Below are 23250 nucleotides of genomic sequence, written 5' to 3' on the forward strand. Positions count from 1 at the left end.
TCTGTGCACAACAGTTACTTGCATTTTTGTTCCTTTTGATCACTAGTGCAGAACTTTTACCTCAAACTTCCTCCTCCACTAAATGCATGACATCACAGTAAGTTTAAAAACACAGTCATCTACAAGCAAAGCAGAACTGTTTATTCTCCTTTCGTTTGCTTATTCTATAACTCTACAGGCTGCCTAATATATGAAGAGACTTGACTAACTGACATTCAGAGTTATGAAGAGCTATGAGGTTGACATTAAACAGACTGAGGCTGGTAGTAATCAGTTATCATGTGCTGTATTTATCTTGAAGATAATCCAGTCCAGCAGCCTCGGGGTTTGGCTTTACCCCCCAGCCTTACTGACTGTCAGGGTGAGAGTCAGATTTCCTTTTAGTAATTGGAAAAAAGGATTGGCTTCCATTTTTCTTCACACAGTGAGTGAGGGATTGAAGGAAGGGTGTGAGACATATGAGAGAGAGGGAGGTGAGAAAGATTTTATGTGGTTGAAGTGAAATTCTACTTGCTGAAGAAAATGTCAGGTGAGCGATAGTTCACTGAGAAGGGAGGAAAATGGCAGGAAAATAACAGAAGGAGATGCAGAAGGGAGAGTAGAGCGAGATAGAATGGTTCTAGACATTAGGAGATATACATTAAAGAAAAATATAGACAGATAAAAGCCCAGTAAGCACAGCCAGGATGTGAATGTAATGCACAAATTCATCACCTGAAAACTGCTAAAAGAATAATAATAATAAACCTTTATTTTCTATAGCACCTTTCAAAGTTGTATCTCAAAGTGCTTTACAACAGAAGAAATAAAAATACAATGAAATATAAAGGAAGAGAAAACATGCAATAAAAACAATAAAAAAAATACAATACAAATCACAGAAAAGCAATTCTAAAAAAAAGTGTATTTTCAGAGCAGATTTAAAAATACTCAAAGATTCAGCATGCCTAACTTCAGAGGGAAGAGAGTTCCATAGTTTTAGAACAAAAGAAGAGAAGGCCCTGTCACCCATGAGAGCGTAAACGAGAAATGGGATAAGTTAACAAACCAGAATCAGAGGATATAATCAGAGGTGATATTTTGGAATGTAAAGGGTTAAAAGTTCAGAGAAGTACACAGGGGCCAAACTATGCAAAGCCTCGTAGGTAAGCATACGATTTTAAAATCTACACGAAACTTGACAGGGAGCCAGTGCAAGGACTCCAAAATAGTGATCACCTGTGATGTGATCACCTGTCCTGGTCCTGGTCAAGATTCTAGCAGCAGAGTTTTGCACATTCTGAAACTTCTTTAATATGGATTTGGAGACCCCAACAAGTAAAGCAATACAATAATCAATTTGGGAGAATACAAACGTATTGATAACTTTTTCAGCCACAGAGAAAGATAACATGGGGTGCATTCTTCCAATGTTTCTGAGATGAAAGAATGATGTTTTAACTAAATTCTTGATATGAGGATCAAATGTTAAATTTGTATCAAAGTTCACCCCTAAATTCTTCAATTTAGTTTGAGCCAACTCTATTTAAGGTTAATGGACCTGCTTTACGGAACTGGTGGGGTGAACCAATGAGCATGACCTCAGTTTTGTCACTGTTAAGACAGAGAAAATTTAGACACATCTATTCCTTTATCCCAGTAATACACGGTGCAGGGAAGGCAACAGCCACACAAACACCAGGTTTTGAATGAATGTAAATCTGGGTGTCATCTGCATAAAAATTATAATTAAGACCAAGAGATCTTAAAAGCTGACCAAGGGGAAACATTTAAATGCTAAAAAGTAAAGGGCTCAAAATTGATCCCTGACGAAAACAAACTGCTGACGAGAAATATTTAGATATTATTGTTTGAAAGCTGTTTTGTAATATGAATAAGGAATAAAACACCGCTGTTACAGGAATATAATCAACAATGGGGTGGTGTGGTGCGGGACAACACATATCCCGAAGTTGATTATTTTCCAAGAAGAGCACATCCTGCTGTGTTTTTTTCTTCTTACACCATAGCATGTATATACAGTGGGGGAAATAAGTATTGGACGAGTCAACATTTTTTTCAGTAAACATACTTCCAATGAAATTCACATGAAATTTCACCAGACGTCAGTATTAACTCAAGAAATCTGGAAATATAAAGTATTCACAACAGTAAAGTCCATAAATAAAGTTATGTTTAATAAAGTGGAAAAACAGGGAAAATGTATTGAATATGAAAAGAAAAAGCAGTTCTCCAAGGCAAGTTAAGGCAAGGAAACCTTAAGTAATAAACCCTATCTGTGCAAATTAATATCAGCTGGGTTAGTAAACTGATGGTCAATAAAAAGGCTTTTCGTTACCAAGGTGTCACACAAGAAACATCTCATGATGGGTAAAACAAAGAGCTCTCCCAAGACCTGCAGAACCTTATTGTTATAAAACCTATTGATGTAATCTTATACAGATGTATTTCAAAACTTCTGAATCCTCCAGTAAGAACCATCGGGGCCATTATCCGCAAGTGGAAGCAACATCACTCTGTCATTAACTGGCCATGCACAGAAGCTCCTTGCAAGACAGAACGACTATTTTAAAGATAATTTTGTAAAATCTAAATAAACTTTACAGATCTTTATATCTTTATTGGAAAGGGTTTAAACAATGTTCTTCATGCTTGTTCAATGAACCATAAACAATTATTGCACATGCACCTATGGAACAGTCCTTAAGACACTAATAGTTTACAGGTGGTAGGCAATTAAGGGTCACAGTTACAATAACTTAGGACACTAAAGAGACCTTTCTACTGATTCTGAAAAACACCAGAAGAAAGATGCCTAGGGTGCCTGCTCACTTGTGTGAACATGCCATAGGCCTGTTGCAGGCATGAGGACTGCAGATGTGGCCAGAGCAATAAACTGCAATGTCTGTAATGCAAGACGCCTAAGACAGTACTACAGGGAGACAGGAAGGACAGCTGATCTTCCTTGCAGTTGAAAATTACATGTAACCATGTGTAACCTCAGACATGATCAAGAATTTGCAAATGCCTTGGTGGAAGAGTGGGGTAGAATCTTTAACAAAAATTAAGAAATTTGCTGGAAATAAAAACAGTTGAATGTGAGAGGATGTTCCTTTTTTTTTGCTGAGTATCCCTCTATGGTACCGTGTTGCCTCCAGGCAACATAGCCTATTTTAGTTGTTTTTTTGTTGTTCTTTTTTTAAATGAGACACCCATTTAATTGGTCAATGCTATCTCATTCATTGGAGGAGAACTCAAATACTAACAATGAGAATGCTAAAAAGTGGTCACATGAACCACAGAGGTCCATTTTCTTTCCTCTTTAAGCACATGTGCACATGTCACATTGCTCCTTATGTGCATTTAAGTGCATTTTTCACAGAATTTCATCCAGGTAATCGCACAAGGCCATACCAGGCATACTAGGTTGGAATAAAAGTATATTTTATTTGTAAGGAAAAGAGTAAGAATTTTCTAAATGTATTTGCATTTTTGCATGATTTTGTAATGCGTTTATAAGAATAGTAATTCACATACTATATCTGCACATATTATGATTTAATGGAGGAGATAAATCCACCCGTTTTCTATTCTACTTCAAAAAGGTATCAAGCACAGGTAGCACTGTCCATTGATGAGAGTGAAAATGAGGTGTCATATAGTGATGAGGACTATGAGGTCATAGTGACAATCTGGCAGGGAGAGAGTGAGAGTGAGGATGGAGATGAGGATAAAGATGTAGGTACCATATTGGTAAAAAAATCAACAGCAAGTTCAGTCAGAATGAGGAACCTGATGATGGTGAAAATGGAAGTACCAGTTGCAGGCTGAGTAGGATGATTGGTAAATTCATTACAGTGGATATCATTTGCAACTCAGAATGTTTTTTTTTTTTAATGTTTTACCTTAATATGGCACTGATTACAATGTTAAAATGATAACTTGATGATATGATGGTTTGGTAATACTTGTGTTCCACAATGGTACACTGTTGCCCGAGAGCAACAGCAGGATATGAAATGTTACTTAAATATGAAACTTTTAATGCAATAAAAATGAGATAAAATTGTTTGTTCAAGTGTTTCATTAAAGAAATTTACATTTTTAATAAATATATTTCTTTTTTTCTGCATGAAAATGTCAAATGTTTTGACAAATTTTGGCAACAAACTTTGCCTTGAGGCAACAAACTTTTAATAAATAAATAAATATTAAAATAATGAAAATGTTCATTGATATTGTTATAGTGTTCAATTTTAAGCAGGGAAAACATCGAAATATTTTTTTCCCCTCATAAGATATCATATTGCATGCCATATATATCATTTTAATTAAATAAGACCAAAAATTTGGGCCAAGTGCTCCCAACACTGTAGCACCATCATTTGGTCAAATTTGGGCCTAATTTGTAAGTACGTTTATAATAATAACTTTTGAACTGTGTGTCCAAAACTTAAAAGGCGTCCCTGAATTCCCTGGGTCGAGGCAAGTTCAATGCACCCTGTGGTGTCATTTTCCAAATTGGGGTTAAAATGGCTGTAACTTAGGAATTAAAAATTTTGGCTGTTATAATTAGTCCTAAGAGCTTACTTCACAATATTATCTGTCTAAATACTATTTTTCTTCTTTTATAGTAAGTGCATTAATTAGCACATGATTGATAGGTATGAATTGAATTGATTAAGATGGAGAAAAGACAGCCCTGGTTTGTGTATGAGAAGTGTCAACATAATCCAAGCTTGATGGAGTGTATAGCTTATATAGCTTTGGTGACAGATAGCTTGAGTTGTTTTGCAGTCAAACATTACTATTCGATGTTCAGTGGAAAGTTATTTGCAGGTTTTTTATGCCATGTGGCTCATTCTGATACCATTAATAACTGTAATAATAAATGAAAAGGTGGTAAAGACAAACTAGATGAGAGATGTGGTCAAAAGCTCATGGGTGTAATTTATTCATAGTCAGGTTTGATCTGTAGCCTGTTTAAAATGGCATAATTGTCATTATGGTTATCACAGGAGAAGTGTGTTTCATGTGCTTTCTGAAAGTTTTTTGAGCAGGAAAGACAGAATGATGTCGACTGCTACAATGAAAAGGTCTAGACCCAGTTAAACCAGTTAACCATTATGGAGATCTCTTGTCTACTATGGTCTAATTTTCATCTACTGCACAATCACAAGCAAGATGGTGACCTCCTATTTGGGCACCTTTTGTCTCAGGGTTCGATCCTGACCTCTTTACTGTTTATGCAGAGTTTTTACTTGTGCCCTTCTCCCACAAACATGATGTTAGGTGGTTTGCCTACTTTAAATTGCCCCTAGGTGTGAATGTGTGTGTGCATGGTGGGCCGTGATGGACTAGTGTCCCATCCAAGGTGCATTCCCGCTTTGTGCCGAGTCTCCAGATGCACAGTGACCAGAATAAAGTGGTTACTGATGATGACTGAATGAATGATTGAATTTTATTGCTTAAGAACTTGTCAAAGTCAGAAATGTTTGTGGTTGGAGTTGTTCTGTGTGTGTATGTCTGTTGAAATGCAATGAATTTTTTTTATGAATTTGTATGAATTTTGCATGAGATGAAGTAGCAGGGGTTGAAGAGGAAGGACAAACAAACAAAAGAAAGAAATATACGACAGGAGTACTGAATAAAATATACAGTAATGACTGACACCCAAACAGAAAGAATAGAAAATTACTTACGTCCATCAGAAGTGTACGCCTCCATGTGCACCAGATCGGCTTCCTTATCCAGACCACTTACAGACCTGCAGCAGAACATCACCATTCATAAAACACACAGAAGAAGAGGAGTTACCTTAAAGGGGTCAGAAACACACTCTCGGTAATAGACATCTTATTTTAGCTCTATTTCGGCAGTGGCAATAAAAGCAGACTGTTCCCTGTTATGCGCTGCCATTTCCCCAAATGTCTCATGACGGGAAAATGGAATTGCGCTGTTGTTTATCACTACGGCAAGAGGGGTTTTCATTTCGGAGCACTGTGTGTGTGTGTGTACATATATATATAAGAGGTGAAAGAGTATAATTGGAAATGCGAATAATGGCGCCTGTGTTTTGTGAATGTGTAAATGAAAATAATACCTGCTTTATGTTTTTGTGTGTGGTGTGTAGTTGTTGAAACACTTCCAAAACTATTCCCATGTTGATGCTAGTGGCTCAATCCTTCATCATTGGACTTTAGTCAGTTGGACATGGAGGGATTTGCTCTGCCAAATGGACAAAACGCTGTGTGTGTGTGTGTGTGTGTGTGTGTGTGTGTGTGTGTGTGTGACCTTCATAAACACAATCTCTGTAATATGCTAAGTCTACCCTTGTTTTAACCCTTATGCTCGGTTCCAGTCACACTAACCCTTTTTTCATGTTTACAAGGAGCAAACTTTTACTATAAGACTATATTATAAGCAATAAAGTAAGGAATAAAATTCAGTGGGGTGCACCATTATAGGAAAATAATCAAAGTGTCATAGTAGAGCTCAAATCGGTCATGAACAACATTACCCATCAACCCCTGCACATCACATGACCATGTCACATATCCCAATGAACACTCACACCTGTTCTGTGTTACCCTTAATATGAACCTTCAAATGAACTATATGTGTGAACTATATCTGCATTCTGAGATGCTTTTCTGCTCACCATGGTTGTAAAGAGTGGTTAATTGTGGTACCATAGCCTTCCTGTCAACTCAAACCAAAATTCAACTCAAATTTAATCAAAAAGGTGTTTCTGCCAGCAGAACTGCTGCTACATGGGTGTTTTTTGTTTGTTTTTCACACCATTCTATAGCATCTGTTGTGTGTGAAAATCCCAAAATATCAGGAATTCTAAAAAACAAGTCACTGAGAGCACATTTTTTCTAAAATTTTTCCTCAAGTGTTCATGTTTTATACATGTTAAGTCTTTTGTACTCATGGTCAGGTTTTCCTTGAGTCTTATCTCTTCCAATGAGACATATAGCTGCTGTTGAATGTTTAAATGCTATACTGATGCACTCAATTACAAGAAGGGGAAAAAAGGATGACAACCATTTAGGCTGCTGCTACGTAATGAAACTAGTCTTTATATACACGCAAAGGGATGAGCCACCTCATAATATAGACGTTTAATGTCCCCATCATCCATTTGTGATGACGGCACAATTCTTAGTAGAGGAAAAGAGTAGAGAGAGAGAGAATGAGAATGAGTGAATGATAAACTTTATAGCCTCGCCTTATTACACTTTTCTGTGATGCACATTTTCTCTCAATTATTCTGTCCTTCAAACTCTTAGTGTCATGGGATTCAGTGTATGTGGGACAGAAATTCACCCCATGTGTCCCTGTTTTCACAAACCCCTGAACAATGTGGAGATTCAGGGGGGGAAATAACTGAATCAGTATCACAGTCATGCTTTTGACACACACACACAAAAAAACCCAAACAAGCTATTTGCAAACCCTACATGCCAAAGCTAAAACAACAATCCTGCAACCAATCCGGCAGTTTGCAAGACACGCTATAATTTGTATTTACGCTGTGGGAGAATCGCTCTGCTGAGATGGTGTTCGTAATAACCTGGGCATGATATTGCATTCTGAAATGAACCATGAGGTGTGTAACCTACCAATAGAAGCGGTTGGGGGTCACTCGCTCGTGAACGAGATGCCACTTCCGTCCAAAGTCAAACGAGCTGTACAGCTAAGAGGTAGAAAGAGGGAGGGAGAAAGAGAGAGAGAAAAGAGAAAGCAGTGGTCATTAAAATCCTATCACTAAAGTCTGCGTGCTCCGTTCACCCAGAGCGATGGGACAGTAGATTCTTCTACAGTTCACTGCATTTTCTCTGATTAAATCCAATTAGCCAGTGTGATTTAGATTTTATTACAGCAACAGGAAGCTTGAACCAATGGGGTGAGATGGTATATGAAACTCAGGATTTGAGCCATAAAGCACAAACCTTGCAGTTAGTTGTGGGGACATCATTAAAGCCAGGCTATTCTAATTAATAGACAGATAGATATTTTAGCCAGATGAGACAGCTGACATTTCAAAAATAGCTATAAGATGATGCACAGTAAAATTAATGCTTTGCTGCTTGGATTATAATAAAGCCAGCTTCCTGTAACATTGCTTCTCCATGGCATTTCAAAATAACGCTGCATTCGACTTACCTCGGGTGCTCCAATAGGAAATCAGAGCTCGGAATTATGTAATTTTAAACCTTCAAGCGTTCAAGCTATAAAGAATGAAAAATCCACAGACACAACAAGCTAGAGAGCTAACTGTGAGGAATGTTATTTACCTCCTCAAAACAGTGAACTGTATAGTCATTGTTATAGATATAACAAGCTAATATGTCTATGTTTTTTTTTTTTTATCTAAAGTAAATACTTGCATCTACGGTATAACATAACATTTAAAGGTAAGCGGTGCTACCGTGTTTACTTCTGATGCTGTGAGCAGTCATGTTGATTTGATGTCACTTGCAGAACTTGGAGTTGAGGCGACCAACCTGAGTTCCAGAGTGTGAATTCCGAGTTGAAGGGGTGTCAGAAATGACAAGTTATGGCTTTTATTTGAAAGCAGCATAACCGCATATGAATGCTATGCTAAAACTGTAAATGTATAAATCTCAAATCAAAGGTCAATGCTGTAACAAAGTTTGTGTTTACACTTCTCATGTGACTTGTGAAATATTATTTACTGAAAAACATACTTAGAAAGTTTTAACAAACAATTTTTAAAAAACATGTTTTACTTCTCCATTGTGTTCAACATTACATTTTTGCATTTTCTTACATTTTTAAACATTTTAAAAATAACACATAATTTTTTTACCTTTTCCATTTTTAGTTTACTTTGGTTTTTTATGAAAATGGTGATTGAAAGCTCTCATAATAAATGATTACATTTTCTAACCTTTATAAGCCATTTAATAATATGAATAAGGCATAAATAGTGTCTGCTTTAGATCAAGCCCTAAGGATCCTACTAAAGTCAATTATTAATACTGTAATAAAGGTTATGTAAAGCAAATTACTGTTACATATTCTTATTAAACAGGATTTAGTTATAAAGCAGTTTGTATATGAGCTAAAAATATACTACTGATTTACAAATGGTTTGTAACTAGCTTTTAAGCATGAATGAATTATTTGTGCAGAATCTAGTAATGGTATACCGTTTATAAGGTGAGGATAAAACATCATTAATTGTATTATTATTTATGCATCTATGTATCGATATCTATTTATCTATGATGCAGACAGAGTTTTTGTTATCACCCTGAAGTCCATTATTTTCTTATAGCAGCACATCCTGGAGTATTTTATTTCCCTTACACCACAGATCAGTAGCAGTGGGGCGTGATCAAGCATCAGCTGTGGACTGAGAGGAGGCAGGTTGAACTGGCAGGTAATGTGTGATGATTCTCACCTGTGTCTAATATGTTTCTCAAATGTGTCATTTTACTACCAGCCTAATTATGTGTATTTCTTTGTGTTTTCAGTGATTGCAGTGAGCCTGAGAAAGGGAGACAGAGTGGTATAGCCAGCAGAGCTGGCTATGAACAAGCATGATCTTGACCATGAACGAGGCAAAAGCCGCGAGCTAGTGATGACCCCTTTTGTTTTTGCTTTTTTATTTTTATTTATATTTATTTATTTTTAATATTTTTAAGTGCGCTGGAAGAAGCTCCTGGAAAATAAAAGTGAGCCTGGTGCTCTACCGAAATTCTGAAATTTTGCCTGCCACCCAAGTCTTCCTCTGCATCCACACACAATAGATTTTACACACCACACAGCAATTTCACAATGCTAACAATGTCTTATTTACTAAAAAGTGACAAGCCATACATTTGATCCATTTAAGATTATGTTTGACGTTGTGGAAGACCTCTGAGAAAATTAGCTCCTTATGATGCAGCAGCTGTAAACAGTTGCTCCATCATCAGCCTCTGTTGTATTTCCTATTTCTGTTTGATTTCTATTTATCTCTTGAAGTTGATGACAAAAATGCAACTTGTTACATTACAAGAGAAATTGCAAAGTCTTGAAGACTTTGCAGAAACAGAAAACACTGTTACAGCAATTACACTGGTGACACCTTCCAAAAACCCTGAAAGATAATGTAATTGTTTATATGAAAGATCTGCCATACAAGTCCCTGTGTAAGTTGTTACTATAGAAATTAGCACATTAGTATAGGCTAATCCTGTGATTTGCTTTGTAGCCGAACTACTGTCTGCCTTGTCTGAACAGTGCTGTGGTATAATCATTCATAAACATGTTATAAGCTGAGGATAGAAAGTATGATCCATAAATCCACAGTGAGAAACGAGTCCTATTTTCTTATATTTGTAAATCAAGACCTCGAGCCCTGTATATGGAGACATCAATTCTCAGTTTGAATGGATCTGAAATGGACATGCTAAGCTACAAGAACACACTCAAATGGACGAGTCTCTGGAGAGATGCTCTCTGAGGGGTTCCTAATGGATGAGACGGGCATCCGCTCTGGATTCTGTCTAGGACAACCATGATTTACCGCCATGATTTCTGCCTCACTCCATTCTCTAAGAAGTAGTCACTTGACTACTTCTGCTCTTTCCAGAGAGTTAAATCAGAATGCCAGCACCATGGGCTCTCTTTCTACACAGTCTCTAATTAGATCAACAAATTATTTGTGCTTGCTAGAGGACACAGATGAGACATGTTGAAATGTCTTATGTAAATATAGTAATGGAGAGGCTTAATCAAAGTCTTTAACAACATGCAGCCATGGTATAATTACAAAGCAAACTATTAAACTGAGAACAATGTAGCAGCACTTAATACAGTTCTGAAGTGTGTGTCTTCGTGTAGCAGCACTTGGGAAGTAAGTTAGATAGCGTAAAAACAGGTAGAATCAAAAATGGACAAGGGTTCAATTTGATCATTCAAACTGAATCCTTGGATTGGGTGTTTGATAATATACAGTGCGCTCCACTAATATTGGCACCCTTGGTAAATATGAGCAAAGAAGACTTTGAAAAATTGTCTTTATTGTTTAATCTTTTGATCTTTTGTTAAAAAGAATTCACAACAATAATCTGCTCTCATCATGGATATCAAACAATTGCAAACAAAACACAGGTTTATATAAAAAAAAATCTTTGTAAAATATAGGTGTGCAAAAATTATTGGCACCCCTATGAATTCATATGTGAAAAACATATTTGAAGTATATTCCCATTTATATTTTACATTATTTTTAGTACAACTGGGTGACTAGGAGCAGGAAATTGTTCAATCATGACTTCCTGTTTCACAGGGGTATAAATGAGGTAACATATAGGCCACATTCCATTAGTCATTCATAACAATGGGTAAGACCAAGGAATATAGCTGTGATGTGCGGCAAAAGGTTGTTGAACTTCACAAAATGGGAAGTGACTATAGATGTGGCCTTAAAAAATGCGTCTGTTTTTCATGCAGGATCAGGAAGCCTATCACATAGAATGGCACACGGCTCGTCAGACCAGTTTCTTAGAATTAAATACAATTGTTACACTTCCTAGAATATCCACCAGGTGGTGCATGGATTCAAGTGCTCCAACCAGTGCCAAACTGAATCTCATGTAAGTAGTGCTCCCTCTCTTATGCGGCTGTAATTAATGATCATAAACACCATCATCTGTTTTTATTGGAAGCCTAAAATGTCATTTATTTCTGCTAATTCCACAGTTTATGTTACAAATATTTTTTGCATTAGTCAAAAGAAAAAAGCTTATTTAATGAAGATAAAGTAAAAAGTTGTTTTTTTTTAAAAGTAAACTACCAGTCAAAAGTTTTTAAATACTTGTTCATTCTTTATCATCAAATAATAGCTAAACAAAGCTATGAAATAACCTATTAAGAAAAGCCTGCACACATACGAAATTTGATGCATTATTACATGTAAACTGTCCCTCTACATGATGTTGGCATCATTATAATGATGAAAAATAACTGGTCTGATTACGCTAATTCAGCCAAAAAAAAAAAAAAGCCTATATAAAACTTCCCATTGTCACAAGATTCGAACTTGGCACTCAATAATTTTCCATGGTGATGATAAAAAGTTTTTAAGTACACTACCTGTCAAAAGTTTTGAAACACTTGCCTATTCTAAATAATTTTTTCCCCCACATTTTAGAATAATATTAATGCCAGCAAAGCTACTGTATGAAATACCACAAATGGAAATCGGTGTACTTAATCTTTAATGTAGGAATGAACTACAATCCCATGAAGCATTGCAAATGAAATAATGAATTTAAAAAAATATTAAGAAATATAATAAAAGAATGCTTTGTAACATTATTTTACAATGATAGAAATCACTGCCTATTCCAAATGCACTTTGACTTTTTTCATCTTCAGAATAGTGAACTAATATTGGAAGCACTTATTAGTAGACCTATATTCACTGTCCCACCAGTTACAACTGTGACCAAGAAAAAGAAAGTTTTTTGAAAAGTTAGTGAAAGTATCACTAACTTTTTAAAACCATTTTTTAGAAAAGGAATGCAGTTTGTTTCACTATATACACAATACAGAGAGTGAAATGCATATGTTCACTTACTGTAGAGTAAAGAGCTTATGAGTAGCTTTGGATTTACATGCGAATTTAGTGGACGATTAATGGATTCACTTGCTGAAATTTCGTCATTCAACACTTATTGCGAACCACCAGTTCAAAGATCTACATCAACAGTTTCTCCTTTGCCCAACTCTTCACCCCATTACTCTTCAGTAATGTCATTCTGTCTGATACTGCCAGAAACCCCAAACACTTATTCAAATTCACAACATAATGTTCGCCAGTCTCTCCTCCCGGGAACGATTGTACCTGATATGTGTTTATATGTGTCCCTGGAGAAAGAGAAAAAAAAATATATACCTAGATTCAGCAGGACCAGACGGGTCCAATGCCAGAACGCTTTGCTGTGCTTTTGTTTAAGAATCTAATCCCACATAGCAATTTAAAAATGTAATTAAAAAATAATTGTCAAATGTATTTTTTTGCAAGCACTATTAATTCTTTCCTCCTATATTGCTTTGATGCTTTAAAGTGGCCTGGTCTGCTGTGGCTGGCCAAAAAAAAAAAAAATTGTCTTTACTTTGATGTCACACAGGCGCAAGTGGGGTGGGGAGTCCTTTGTCCCTGAGAGATGATAATAGTGGTAAATCCTCTTTGTCCAGGGGCGTAGCATTCGCGGGGGACGTGTCCCCCAAATTTTTAATAAAACGTGAATTCATCCCCCACACTTTTTCACTGGCCATGGCAAATTTGTGTATCTTTGATTTCTATATGTATACGTGTCTATAAGTCTTTACAGGACCTGACGTTGCTATGACAATTGGTCACTCACATCATGTGTCACGCCCATGCTCACACCCATGCTGAACGCTCACAGGTCGCGATGAGCTCAAAGCGGCAAAAAAACATTCATTCCTTTTTTACTAAGTCGAAAAGTGTAAGTTCTTTTGGCACGTGGTATTCGTGTTGCATAATGATGAATATTTTGCTACATATTTTTAGACGCTGCCCATTTCCATAGATGAATAATTAGCATGATTTGATGGCAATATTAGCCTACCTGCAGTCCCGCACAAAGGTGCACTTATTTTGTACAAATCTTTTGTAATGTCTTTTATTTTTATTACAGATGTGTTATCTGAGTCCTTCAAATTAGAATAAGATGGTGAATTGTTAATGTTGAATTCGGATTTGCATGGATTGCATATGTGTGCAGTGTTGGATGTTACATAATGGTTTCTTTTACTGTTGATATAACATGTTATTGCACTGATATAAGGCCTCCTTATAAAATGTCTCCTTATAAAACAGTGACATATTTGTTAGTTTAGTTCAATTGCAGTCTCTTTGCAACAGTGTGGTTTGAGTGACATTTTCTTTTGAACTGTGGACTGCTGAATAGAACAGAATAGAACAGAGTAAGTCGTGTGTGAATATACAAGTATATATTATATACTGTGTGCTATGTATATGCAGTACAATGTATACTTCATGTACATTGTATGACTAGAGTCATAAATTGCATATTAAACCAATTAAGAGCAAGAAGAGATAAAACCCATCAATTAGACAAAGGTCAGGAAAAAGGAATATATGTTATTCTCAAAATGCTACTTTATTCTCATAATGCTATGACTTTATTTTCAAAATATTATGAATTTATTCTCATAATGCTATGACTTTTTTCAACAATCGGAAAAACAGGGGGGCTAAAGCCCTAGGCTAGATATGCCTAAATGTCTGTGTACTTAATGTCCTCAATGTGGAAATGAACTACAATCCCATGAAGCATTGCAAATGACATAGTCAATTAAAAACTATGCAGAAATATGGGCTGCTTTTTATTATTCAGTACACATCATCCATTTATTTGTTTATTTTAATTAAAACTTTAGTTTTGTAATGACAGAAATTAATATGCTGGCACAATTATATTTTTGTCTACAAAAAAGTGATGTTTCGTTATGTTGTATTAAATATAGACAAGAATACGTTGCAATTTAAACATGCAGTACAAAATAATGCTTGAATGTATTTTTGTAAGCACTACTAATACTTTCATTCTATGGCTTTTTATGTGTTAAAATCACCGAGACTGCTGTGGTTTTATTCTTCAGTTTGATATCACACAGGAGGGGGTGGGGAGTCATTTATCCTTGAGAGGTGATAATAGTTGGGGGAAGGGGAGATCCACGCATCAATAAGTAAAAAAGTAGCAGTTTAAGCCTCTTCAAAAACACAAAGAATTTCTTTGCTGAGCCCAATCCTATGGAAGCCCTAAACAGACATGCATTATTAAGTTGTTTTCTTTGTTGTTTTCTTGTGATCACGGCTTCATTTTATCCCGAGACATAATTTTATCCTGAGAAAATCTCACGCTTTATGAATGGGAGGGGTGTCCCCTTCTCAAGTTTCGCACACTAATGTAGAAGTCGTCAGTCCTGCAAGGATAACGTATTTTTGTAGGCCACCCCAGAAGTTAGCATCACTGGTTACCTCAACAAAAAGCCAATAGGATTTTTCCATTGAATTTTGGATTATTGCAGAAAATAAGCTCTGTGACAAACAAAAGTTTATGATTCTTACATGTTTTGTTCATCAAGATAATCTTCACAAATGAACATAACTTTTATGGATTTTGAAGCCTAAATACAATCGCCAGAAGTGAAAAGCTAATGATAGGCTATAAATAAACTGCACCATGGTTGCGTAACTTCAGCTTCACCACCACTAAGCTTCCGACAACTCTTTCAATCTTTATTTTAAAAAACACTACAATTGCAAAATACTATAAACTGATAAATCTACAAATTGGATAGTTTGCAAGAGTGCGAGTATAAACACAACAAGGCTATAGTTGATGAGTTTTCCTGTTCAGCATGATGACGTATAATGTCTCCGACAACCTCTGTAGTCCTATTTAGCCACTTGTTAGCAACCATCTTTTTCAAGACACATAAAAGCTTTAAAAAAAATCACGAGTGGGGTATTATTGATGTATTTTATGTCGCAGTATAAAATGCGAACGTATCTTAAGATTGTGTTAACCACAGACCTCATTTCAGACACTTAACCGAAAACCCATTCAAATAACCCATTGACTTTGGGATGATGGCTGTCGAGTACACAGGAAAATTACGTCGAGCTCACGAGAAAACAACTTTTGTTATGTCAAGATCACGAGAAAACAAGGAAGAAAAAATAAAAAAATGCACGGACGCTTAGGGCTTCCATACAATCCTGAAGTCATATCCAACTAAATCCTCGACATCTATTTCTTGCATTGATTAAGCTGCTGGCTCGGCTTTCTATCATTGTGATAATCATGCCATTTTTGTATGTGTTATTCTCAAAATTATACTTTGTTTTCATAATGCTATGACTTTATTCTCAATAAATTATGACCTCAATCTCATATTGCTACAATTTTATTTTTGAAACGTGCTCTTGTAGCCGGTGGTTTTGGCGCACACAGAGAGGTAGCCATATGGAAAAGTACCTCATGCCCATGGTTAAATATGGTGGTGGCTCTTTAATGTTTTGGGGCTATTTTTCTGCCAGAGAACCTGGACATTTTGTTAGCATACATGGCATCATGGACTCAAATATCAAGAGATATTAAATGAAAACCTTACTGCCTCTGCCAGAAAGTTTAAAATGGGCCGTTGTTGGATCTTCATGCAGGACAGTGATCCAAAACATACATCAAAATCAACACAAAAATGGTTTACTGACCACAAAATCAAGGTCCTGCCATGGCCATCCCAGTCGCATGTATTGAAACCCATAGAAAACCTGTGGGGTGACCTGAAGGAGAGTTCACCAGCATGGACCTCGAAATTTGAAGGATCTGGAGAGATTCTGTATGGAGGAATGGTCTCAGATTCCTTGCCATATATTCTCCAACCTCATAAGGTATTATAGGAAAAGACTCAGAGCTGTTATCTTGGCAAAGGGAGGTAGCACAAAGTATTGTCTAAAAGGGTGTCAGTAATTGTTGTACACCCACTGTATATTTAATAAGTTTTTTTTTATATAAACCTGTGTTGTGTTTGCAATCGTTTGATATACCTGAGAGCAGAGTAGTTTTGTAAATTTTTTGAGCAAAAGACAAAAGGTTAAACAATAAAGACAATTTATCACAGCCTCATATTTACCAAGGGTGCCAATATTAGTGGAGGGCACTGTATATTGTCTGTCGACATGTGTTTTTGTTATTATTATTATTATTATTATTTTATTTATTTATTTATTTTTTTAATTATGCTTTATTTATATTTTTAAGAGAGCTTTTTGAGACTAGGGATGTGCATTGAGATCATTATCGTTATTGAGATATTGTTGCGGGAGGCAACAATAAAAAGTCAAGAGCAGGTTTTTACCTTCAGGGCCTGATCAGGATCATGATGGGTTAAATTAGACTGCTATTTTTTATATATATTTTGGGAAACTAAATTTGTTAGAACGTATCACAGGTGGGTACAAAAAAAAATAAAGAACCCACAATCTCTAGTTCATAAACTATAAACTCAAGTGATGCAGTTGAGGTTGAAGAACTGTCAGTTAGAAATCACACATCATGCTGATAATTTTTATTTGTACCTCCAATGTTTTCCAGCATTTCTGGGGGTAGAGTGGTAGGGTTCACATAAAATAAAATAAAATAAATAATAATTAAAAAAAACCCTACTAGTTAAAGCCATACCTACATTGGGTTTAAAGCCAAATACAGGTCCAAGTATGAATATTAGCAGCACTAAAAACACAGAAACAGATAGTGTCATTGCACAACACCCCTAATGTGCATGTTCTAATATGTTATACATTGTTTCTATAATAACATGTTTTGCATTACTAACTTCAAAAGAAAGAAAAGAAGGCTGGTTTGTTAGAAAGAAAAGCAGAGGATGGCTGGGGAACGACAAAATGTTTGTTTCTCAGAAGTTTCTTGTAACTACAAAATCATTCTCTCATACTTTAATTAATAAACCATGCAATCACTGGTAAGTTGTTGTAGTATAAGAGGAATAAAACACTGTGCTGTTATTGGAATATTATCCGCTTCATGTCAGACTGCATCACAACCACACACTCCACCGTGTTTTATTCTGTATAAAAATAGCTTCTAAATACTGGGACTGGATTTGTACCCTGTGTGGCATAAATGTCAGAAAGTTTATTCAAGTTAAAGGAATGTAATGAGTTTACATTATCTATTGCCATTAAGTACAATAGCTCTGTCTTAGCCTAATATGGTGCCATGTGTCATGATGTTAAAGTACATGACATATGAAAGTTAGCATGACCCATCCATGTTGCGTTACACACAACCTAATTTCCAGCGGCCTAATTGGCTTTCCGCATGCCCAGGCACAATTAATGACAGAGGCCTGTTTCTTTTCCTATTACGCTGATTGATGCTACTCCGTCTCCCTTCGGTATGCTTTGCTTGTGCTGTAATTTTAGTCACGCAGTGAGGAGGCACAGACTGAGCTCAGCTCTGGCCTATTTAATCACTGGATACAGATTATTATAAATGGCTTCTCCGGGTATAGTGAGTTCCACTGGAGGTATATCTATCACCCTCAGGCTAGCGAACAGGTGTTGGGTGAAACTTGAGGAGAGATTAGCAGCTAACATTGGTCCAGTTACCATTTGAAAGTACTGCGACTCTAAAGCAATAAAAGCGCCAAGTCTCTTCTTGCCAACGGGAAATGAGGTAGAATAGATAAAATACAGGGAATATATAATGTTGATATATGCAGCGCTATTAAGTACTATTGGAACCTAAAGTGACAAGTTGGACAAATTTAACAGAACACAACTTTTTCCCCCCTCACTGGGAAAATATCGAACAATATCAGATGATGGGACCCATTACTAACATGTCCTTTGCCTAATCAATTGTTTGGCTCTCACATTTAATGCAATCTATCTTGATTTGAAGCAAGCTGACTGAGAGTCCAGAGCTCATCTATCCTCTGTCACAGTTGATGCTCTTGGACCGCAGGGGCGCTTATAAGCACTATGTTGATGTATCAGAGCACTGGGCGAGCTCAACCTGCAGGCAATTCATCAGCCCAATGACGTGCTCAATTTTAAAAGCTTTGGGGCTGTCACAAAGTGAGCTTCATAGCTTCCCCACTTACATCAATAAATCACCAGTAGGAGGCAAGGACCCACTGCCAACATTAGGCAACTACCAACAGAGAGGGAAAGGAAGGCCTGCTAATGGCTGTTGAGGGACAAAGACAGATTTTAGTAATGGATTTATAATGGAAAATGTATGGTATACAATGCACGTTTGCATAGCTGTGCACTCAGAAAGAAAAAGAAAGTATTTAGAAGTCCTTCAGCTTGAAGTAGGATAAGAATAGTTAGAGTGCTGAGAGGTAACAGAATCTCACAGTCATGTTTTTGTTGTGTATGGGCTTGATAATTAACTAATTGGCTGTTGACTTATGAGTTTTGTTTTTTTTTTTTAGAGGAAGAAAATAATGCTGAGCCATATAGCAACATAATTGCCTTAACCTTCTGTACAGGCCCTTAATATGATATTTTTTTTCTTCACAAATATTTCATGGATGCATGACTGATTATGAGAGAAATCGAAGAATACTGTGAAGAAGTGCAAAAAAAGGCTTTAGAAGATCACTTCAAAATACCATGGTTTAGTTTAAGAAATCAAATATGGCACGCTTAAGCCTTCACTTCGTTCCATAGAAAATGATCAAATGATCGAGACAGGAGGGACAGAGTGATGCGAGACAGTGGAATGCAGAGCCAAACCTTCATGCCTTTTTGCAGAACACATCATTCATGTGTCAAGCTGCCAATCCACTGATATTAAAAAGTAAAGTAAAATACATAGATGAAGCTTTTTTTTTCAATGCCAAACACTTGGGCTAATGGCTCTTTTAGCATGGTTCATGCTAATCAGATCTGATATCACTAACAGATATCATTTTCTTGCCTTCGGCAAATACAAATCTGCCACCGATATGATGGCTTAGGGTGTTCCACAGGGAGCAGTTCTTGACCTGATCCTTTTCATTATTGTCATAATATCCTTGGGTTATAATATTATGAAAAATCACAATCTTGTTTTTTGCTGTTATGCTCATGTTATCCAGATTAAGTCTTTATTTGCATGAAATCTACTACATTCAAGCCACAGTGTCCCTTATAGCATATATTCATTACATAAAAATATGTATAAACACAAATTTCCTAAATCTCAATGCTGATAAAGTGAAGATTTAGTGAAGATTAGGCCTGAACACTTAGGGCTGCACTCAGGACCAGTTCTTGGCTCGTTTAGTGGTTTTGCGTTCTCATAAATGAATTCCTTCTGAACCGTGGATCGATCGTGCAATTCCATACATACATCTATGCACACAGGTTTACAAAATGGTTGACACTTGATTCCTCCAATTGCTTTTTATTATTATTATTATTTTCCATTTGGTACCAACAGTTAATCAGCAAAAAAAACAGCAGTTTTTGGATGGTCACCAAAGTACAGTGCTCCAGTTATATGAACATCTGGTTTTATATGTATATCAGTAAGGCTTTCCATCTCCTCTGCTGACAATAACAACTGTTTGCACTTCATCATGCAACTTGAAACAGGAAGTAACATGACAATTTGAACCAATCACATTACTCAGCATGTAGCACTGAGAACAAATAATTCCACATGTGATGTAGACCACACCACAGAAGTGAACACCTTTGACGCTTGTCACATTCCTCAGAACATTCCTGAACAATTTTTGCAGTACAGCAGGGCACATTATCCTGCTGAAAGAGGCCACTGCCATTAGGGAATTCCATTGACATGAAAGGGTGTACTTGGTCTGCAACAATGTTTAGGTAGGTGGTAGTGTCAAAGTAAAATCCATATGAATGCCAGGATCCAAAGGTTCCCAGCAGAACATTACCCAGCGCATCACACTGCCTCTGCAGGCTTCTTCCCATAGTGTATCCTTGTGCAATCACTTCTCCAGGTAAGCAATGCACAAGCAATGCCATTCACGTGATGTCCAAGAAAACATATTTTACATCGCTCCCCACATGCATCAATGAGCCTTGGGCACTCATGACACTGATGCCACTTCACTGATTGTCCTGCATTGGAACACTTTTGGTAGGTACTAACCACTGCATAGCAGGAACACCCCACAGAACTTGCCATTTTGGAGATGCTCTGACCCAGTCACAACCATCACAATGTGACCCTTGTCAAAGTCACTTAAATCCTTACATTTGCCAATATTTCCTGCTTCCAACACATCAACTTCAAGAACTGACTGTTGACTTGCTGTCTAATACATTGACAGGTGCCATTGTAACAAGATAATCAATGTTATTCACTTCACCTGTGAGTGGTTTTACCATATATATACAGTGAGGGAAAGAAGTATTTGATCCCCTGCTGATTTTGTACGTTTGCCCACTGACAGAGAAATGATCAGTCTATAATTTTAATGGTAGGTTTATTTGAACAGTGAGAGACAGAATAACAACAAAAAATCCAGAAAAACGCATGTCAAAAATGTTATAAATTGATTTGCATTTTAATGAGGGAAATAAGTATTTGACCCCCTCTCAATCAGAAAGATTTCTGGCTCCCAGGTGTCTTTTATACAGGTAACGAGCTGAGATTAGGAGCACACTGTTAAAGGGAGTGCTCCTAATCTCAGCATGTTACCTGTATAAAAACCACCTGTCCACAGAAGCAATCAATCAATCAGATTCCAAACTCTCCACCATGGCCAAGACCAAAGAGCTCTCCAAGGATGTCAGGACAAGATTGTAGACCTACACAAGTCTGGAATGGGCTACAAGACCATTGCCAAGCAGCTTGGTGAGAAGGTGACAACAGTTGGTGCGATTATTCGCAAATGGAAGAAACACAATAGAACTGTCAATCTCCCTCGGCCTGGGGCTCCATGCAAGATCTCACCTCGTGGAGTTGCATTGATCATGAGAACAGTGAGGAAACAGCCCAGAACTACACGGGAGGATCTTGTCAATGATCTCAAGGCAGCTGGGACCATAGTCACCAAGAAAACAATTGGTAACACACTACGCCGTGAAGGACTGAAATCCTGCAGCGCTCGCAAGGTCTGCTGCTCAAGAAAGCACATATACATGCCCGTCTGAAGTTTGCCAATGAACATCTGCATGGTTCAGAGGACAACTGGGTTTAAGTGTTGTGGTCAGATGAGACCAAAATGGAGCTCTTTGGCATCAACTCAACTCGCCGTGTTTGGAGGAGGAGGAATGCTGCCTATGACCCCAAGAACACCATCCCCACCGTCAAACATGGAGGTGGAAACATTATGCTTTGGGGGTGTTTTTCTGCTAAGGGGACAGGACAACTTCACCGCATCAAAGGGACGATGGACGGGGCCATGTACCGTCAAATCTTGGGTGAGAACCTCCTTCCCTCAGCCAGGGCATTGAAAATGGCTCGTGGATGGGTATTCCAGCATGACAATGACCCAAAACACACGGCCAAGGCAACAAAGGAATGGCTCAAGAAGAAGCACATTGAGGTCCTGGAGTGGCCTAGTCAGTCTCCAGACCTTAATCCCATAGAAAATCTGTGGAGGGAGCTGAAGGTTCGAGTTGCCAAACGTCAGCCTCGAAACCTTAATGACTTGGAGAAGATCTGCAAAGAGGAGTGGGACAAAATCCCTCCTGAGATGTGTGCAAACCTGGTGGCCAACTACAAGAAACGTCTGACCTCTGTGATTGCCAACAAGGGTTTTTCCACCAAGTACTAAGTCATGTTTTGCAGAGGGGTCAAATACTTATTTTCCTCATTAAAATGCAAATCAATTTATAACATTTTTGACATGTGTTTTTCTGGATTTTCTTGTTGTTATTCTGTCTCTCACTGTTCAAATAAATCTACCATTAAAATTATAGACTGATCATTTCTTTGTCACTGGGCAAACGTACAAAATCAGCAGGGGATCAAATACTTTTTTCCCTCACTGTATATATATATATATATATATATATATATATATATATATATATATATATATATATATATATATATATATATATATATATATATATATACACACACACACATATATATACATATACATACATACATACATACATATATATATATATATATATATATATATATATATATATATATATAAAATATGCACAGAAACGTTGTCTAAAATTTTGTCTCAAATTTTTCAGTTGATTCAATATATACACAACTCGACCACCACAGTCCTCACCTATCCTGCAGGATCATCTCCAATCACTGTTTGCAAAATCTCTCAAAACAATGCAAGGTAGAATTAGCTCGACTTTTAACTCCAATTTATAGTAATCGTTAATCATTCACAGCTTGCTTTATGGTGACTATTAGCAGCCTTTGTTTGAATAAAACCATGCTCACAAAGAGTCAGACGAATGGCGAGACACAGTGAAGTGATTACAGACTGTTGCTTGCTCTAACACATTCATTAGCATTCAATTAGCATCACGGCACTGACGTTTACTGAAAGATGTGGACACTTAATCTGTGAGACGGCTACGTTAATGTTATTGATGCAGCAGAACATATTTGGTTTAAATAGATAATAGAAAGACATCACTTATGATAATATGCTATAACGGGCACTACACTTTATTCGATTAATTAAACT

At 36.8% G+C, this 23250-nt stretch overlaps 1 protein-coding gene across 1 annotated transcript in view; it reads right to left on the reverse strand.

Annotated features, from left to right (window-relative positions):
- Positions 1 to 23250, reverse strand: part of sorcs3a (sortilin related VPS10 domain containing receptor 3a) — a 296209-nt gene that overhangs the window by 67409 nt on the left and 205550 nt on the right. The window contains exons 5-6 of the mRNA XM_047151173.2: positions 7629 to 7702; positions 5703 to 5767 (exon numbers count right to left, since the gene is read on the reverse strand). Coding sequence (XP_047007129.1) covers positions 5703 to 5767; positions 7629 to 7702 — 139 coding nt within the window. The remainder of the gene's footprint in view (positions 1 to 5702; positions 5768 to 7628; positions 7703 to 23250) is intronic.

This window comes from Ictalurus punctatus, chromosome 26 (assembly GCF_001660625.3).
Source record: "Ictalurus punctatus breed USDA103 chromosome 26, Coco_2.0, whole genome shotgun sequence".
Taxonomy (NCBI): domain Eukaryota; kingdom Metazoa; phylum Chordata; class Actinopteri; order Siluriformes; family Ictaluridae; genus Ictalurus; species Ictalurus punctatus.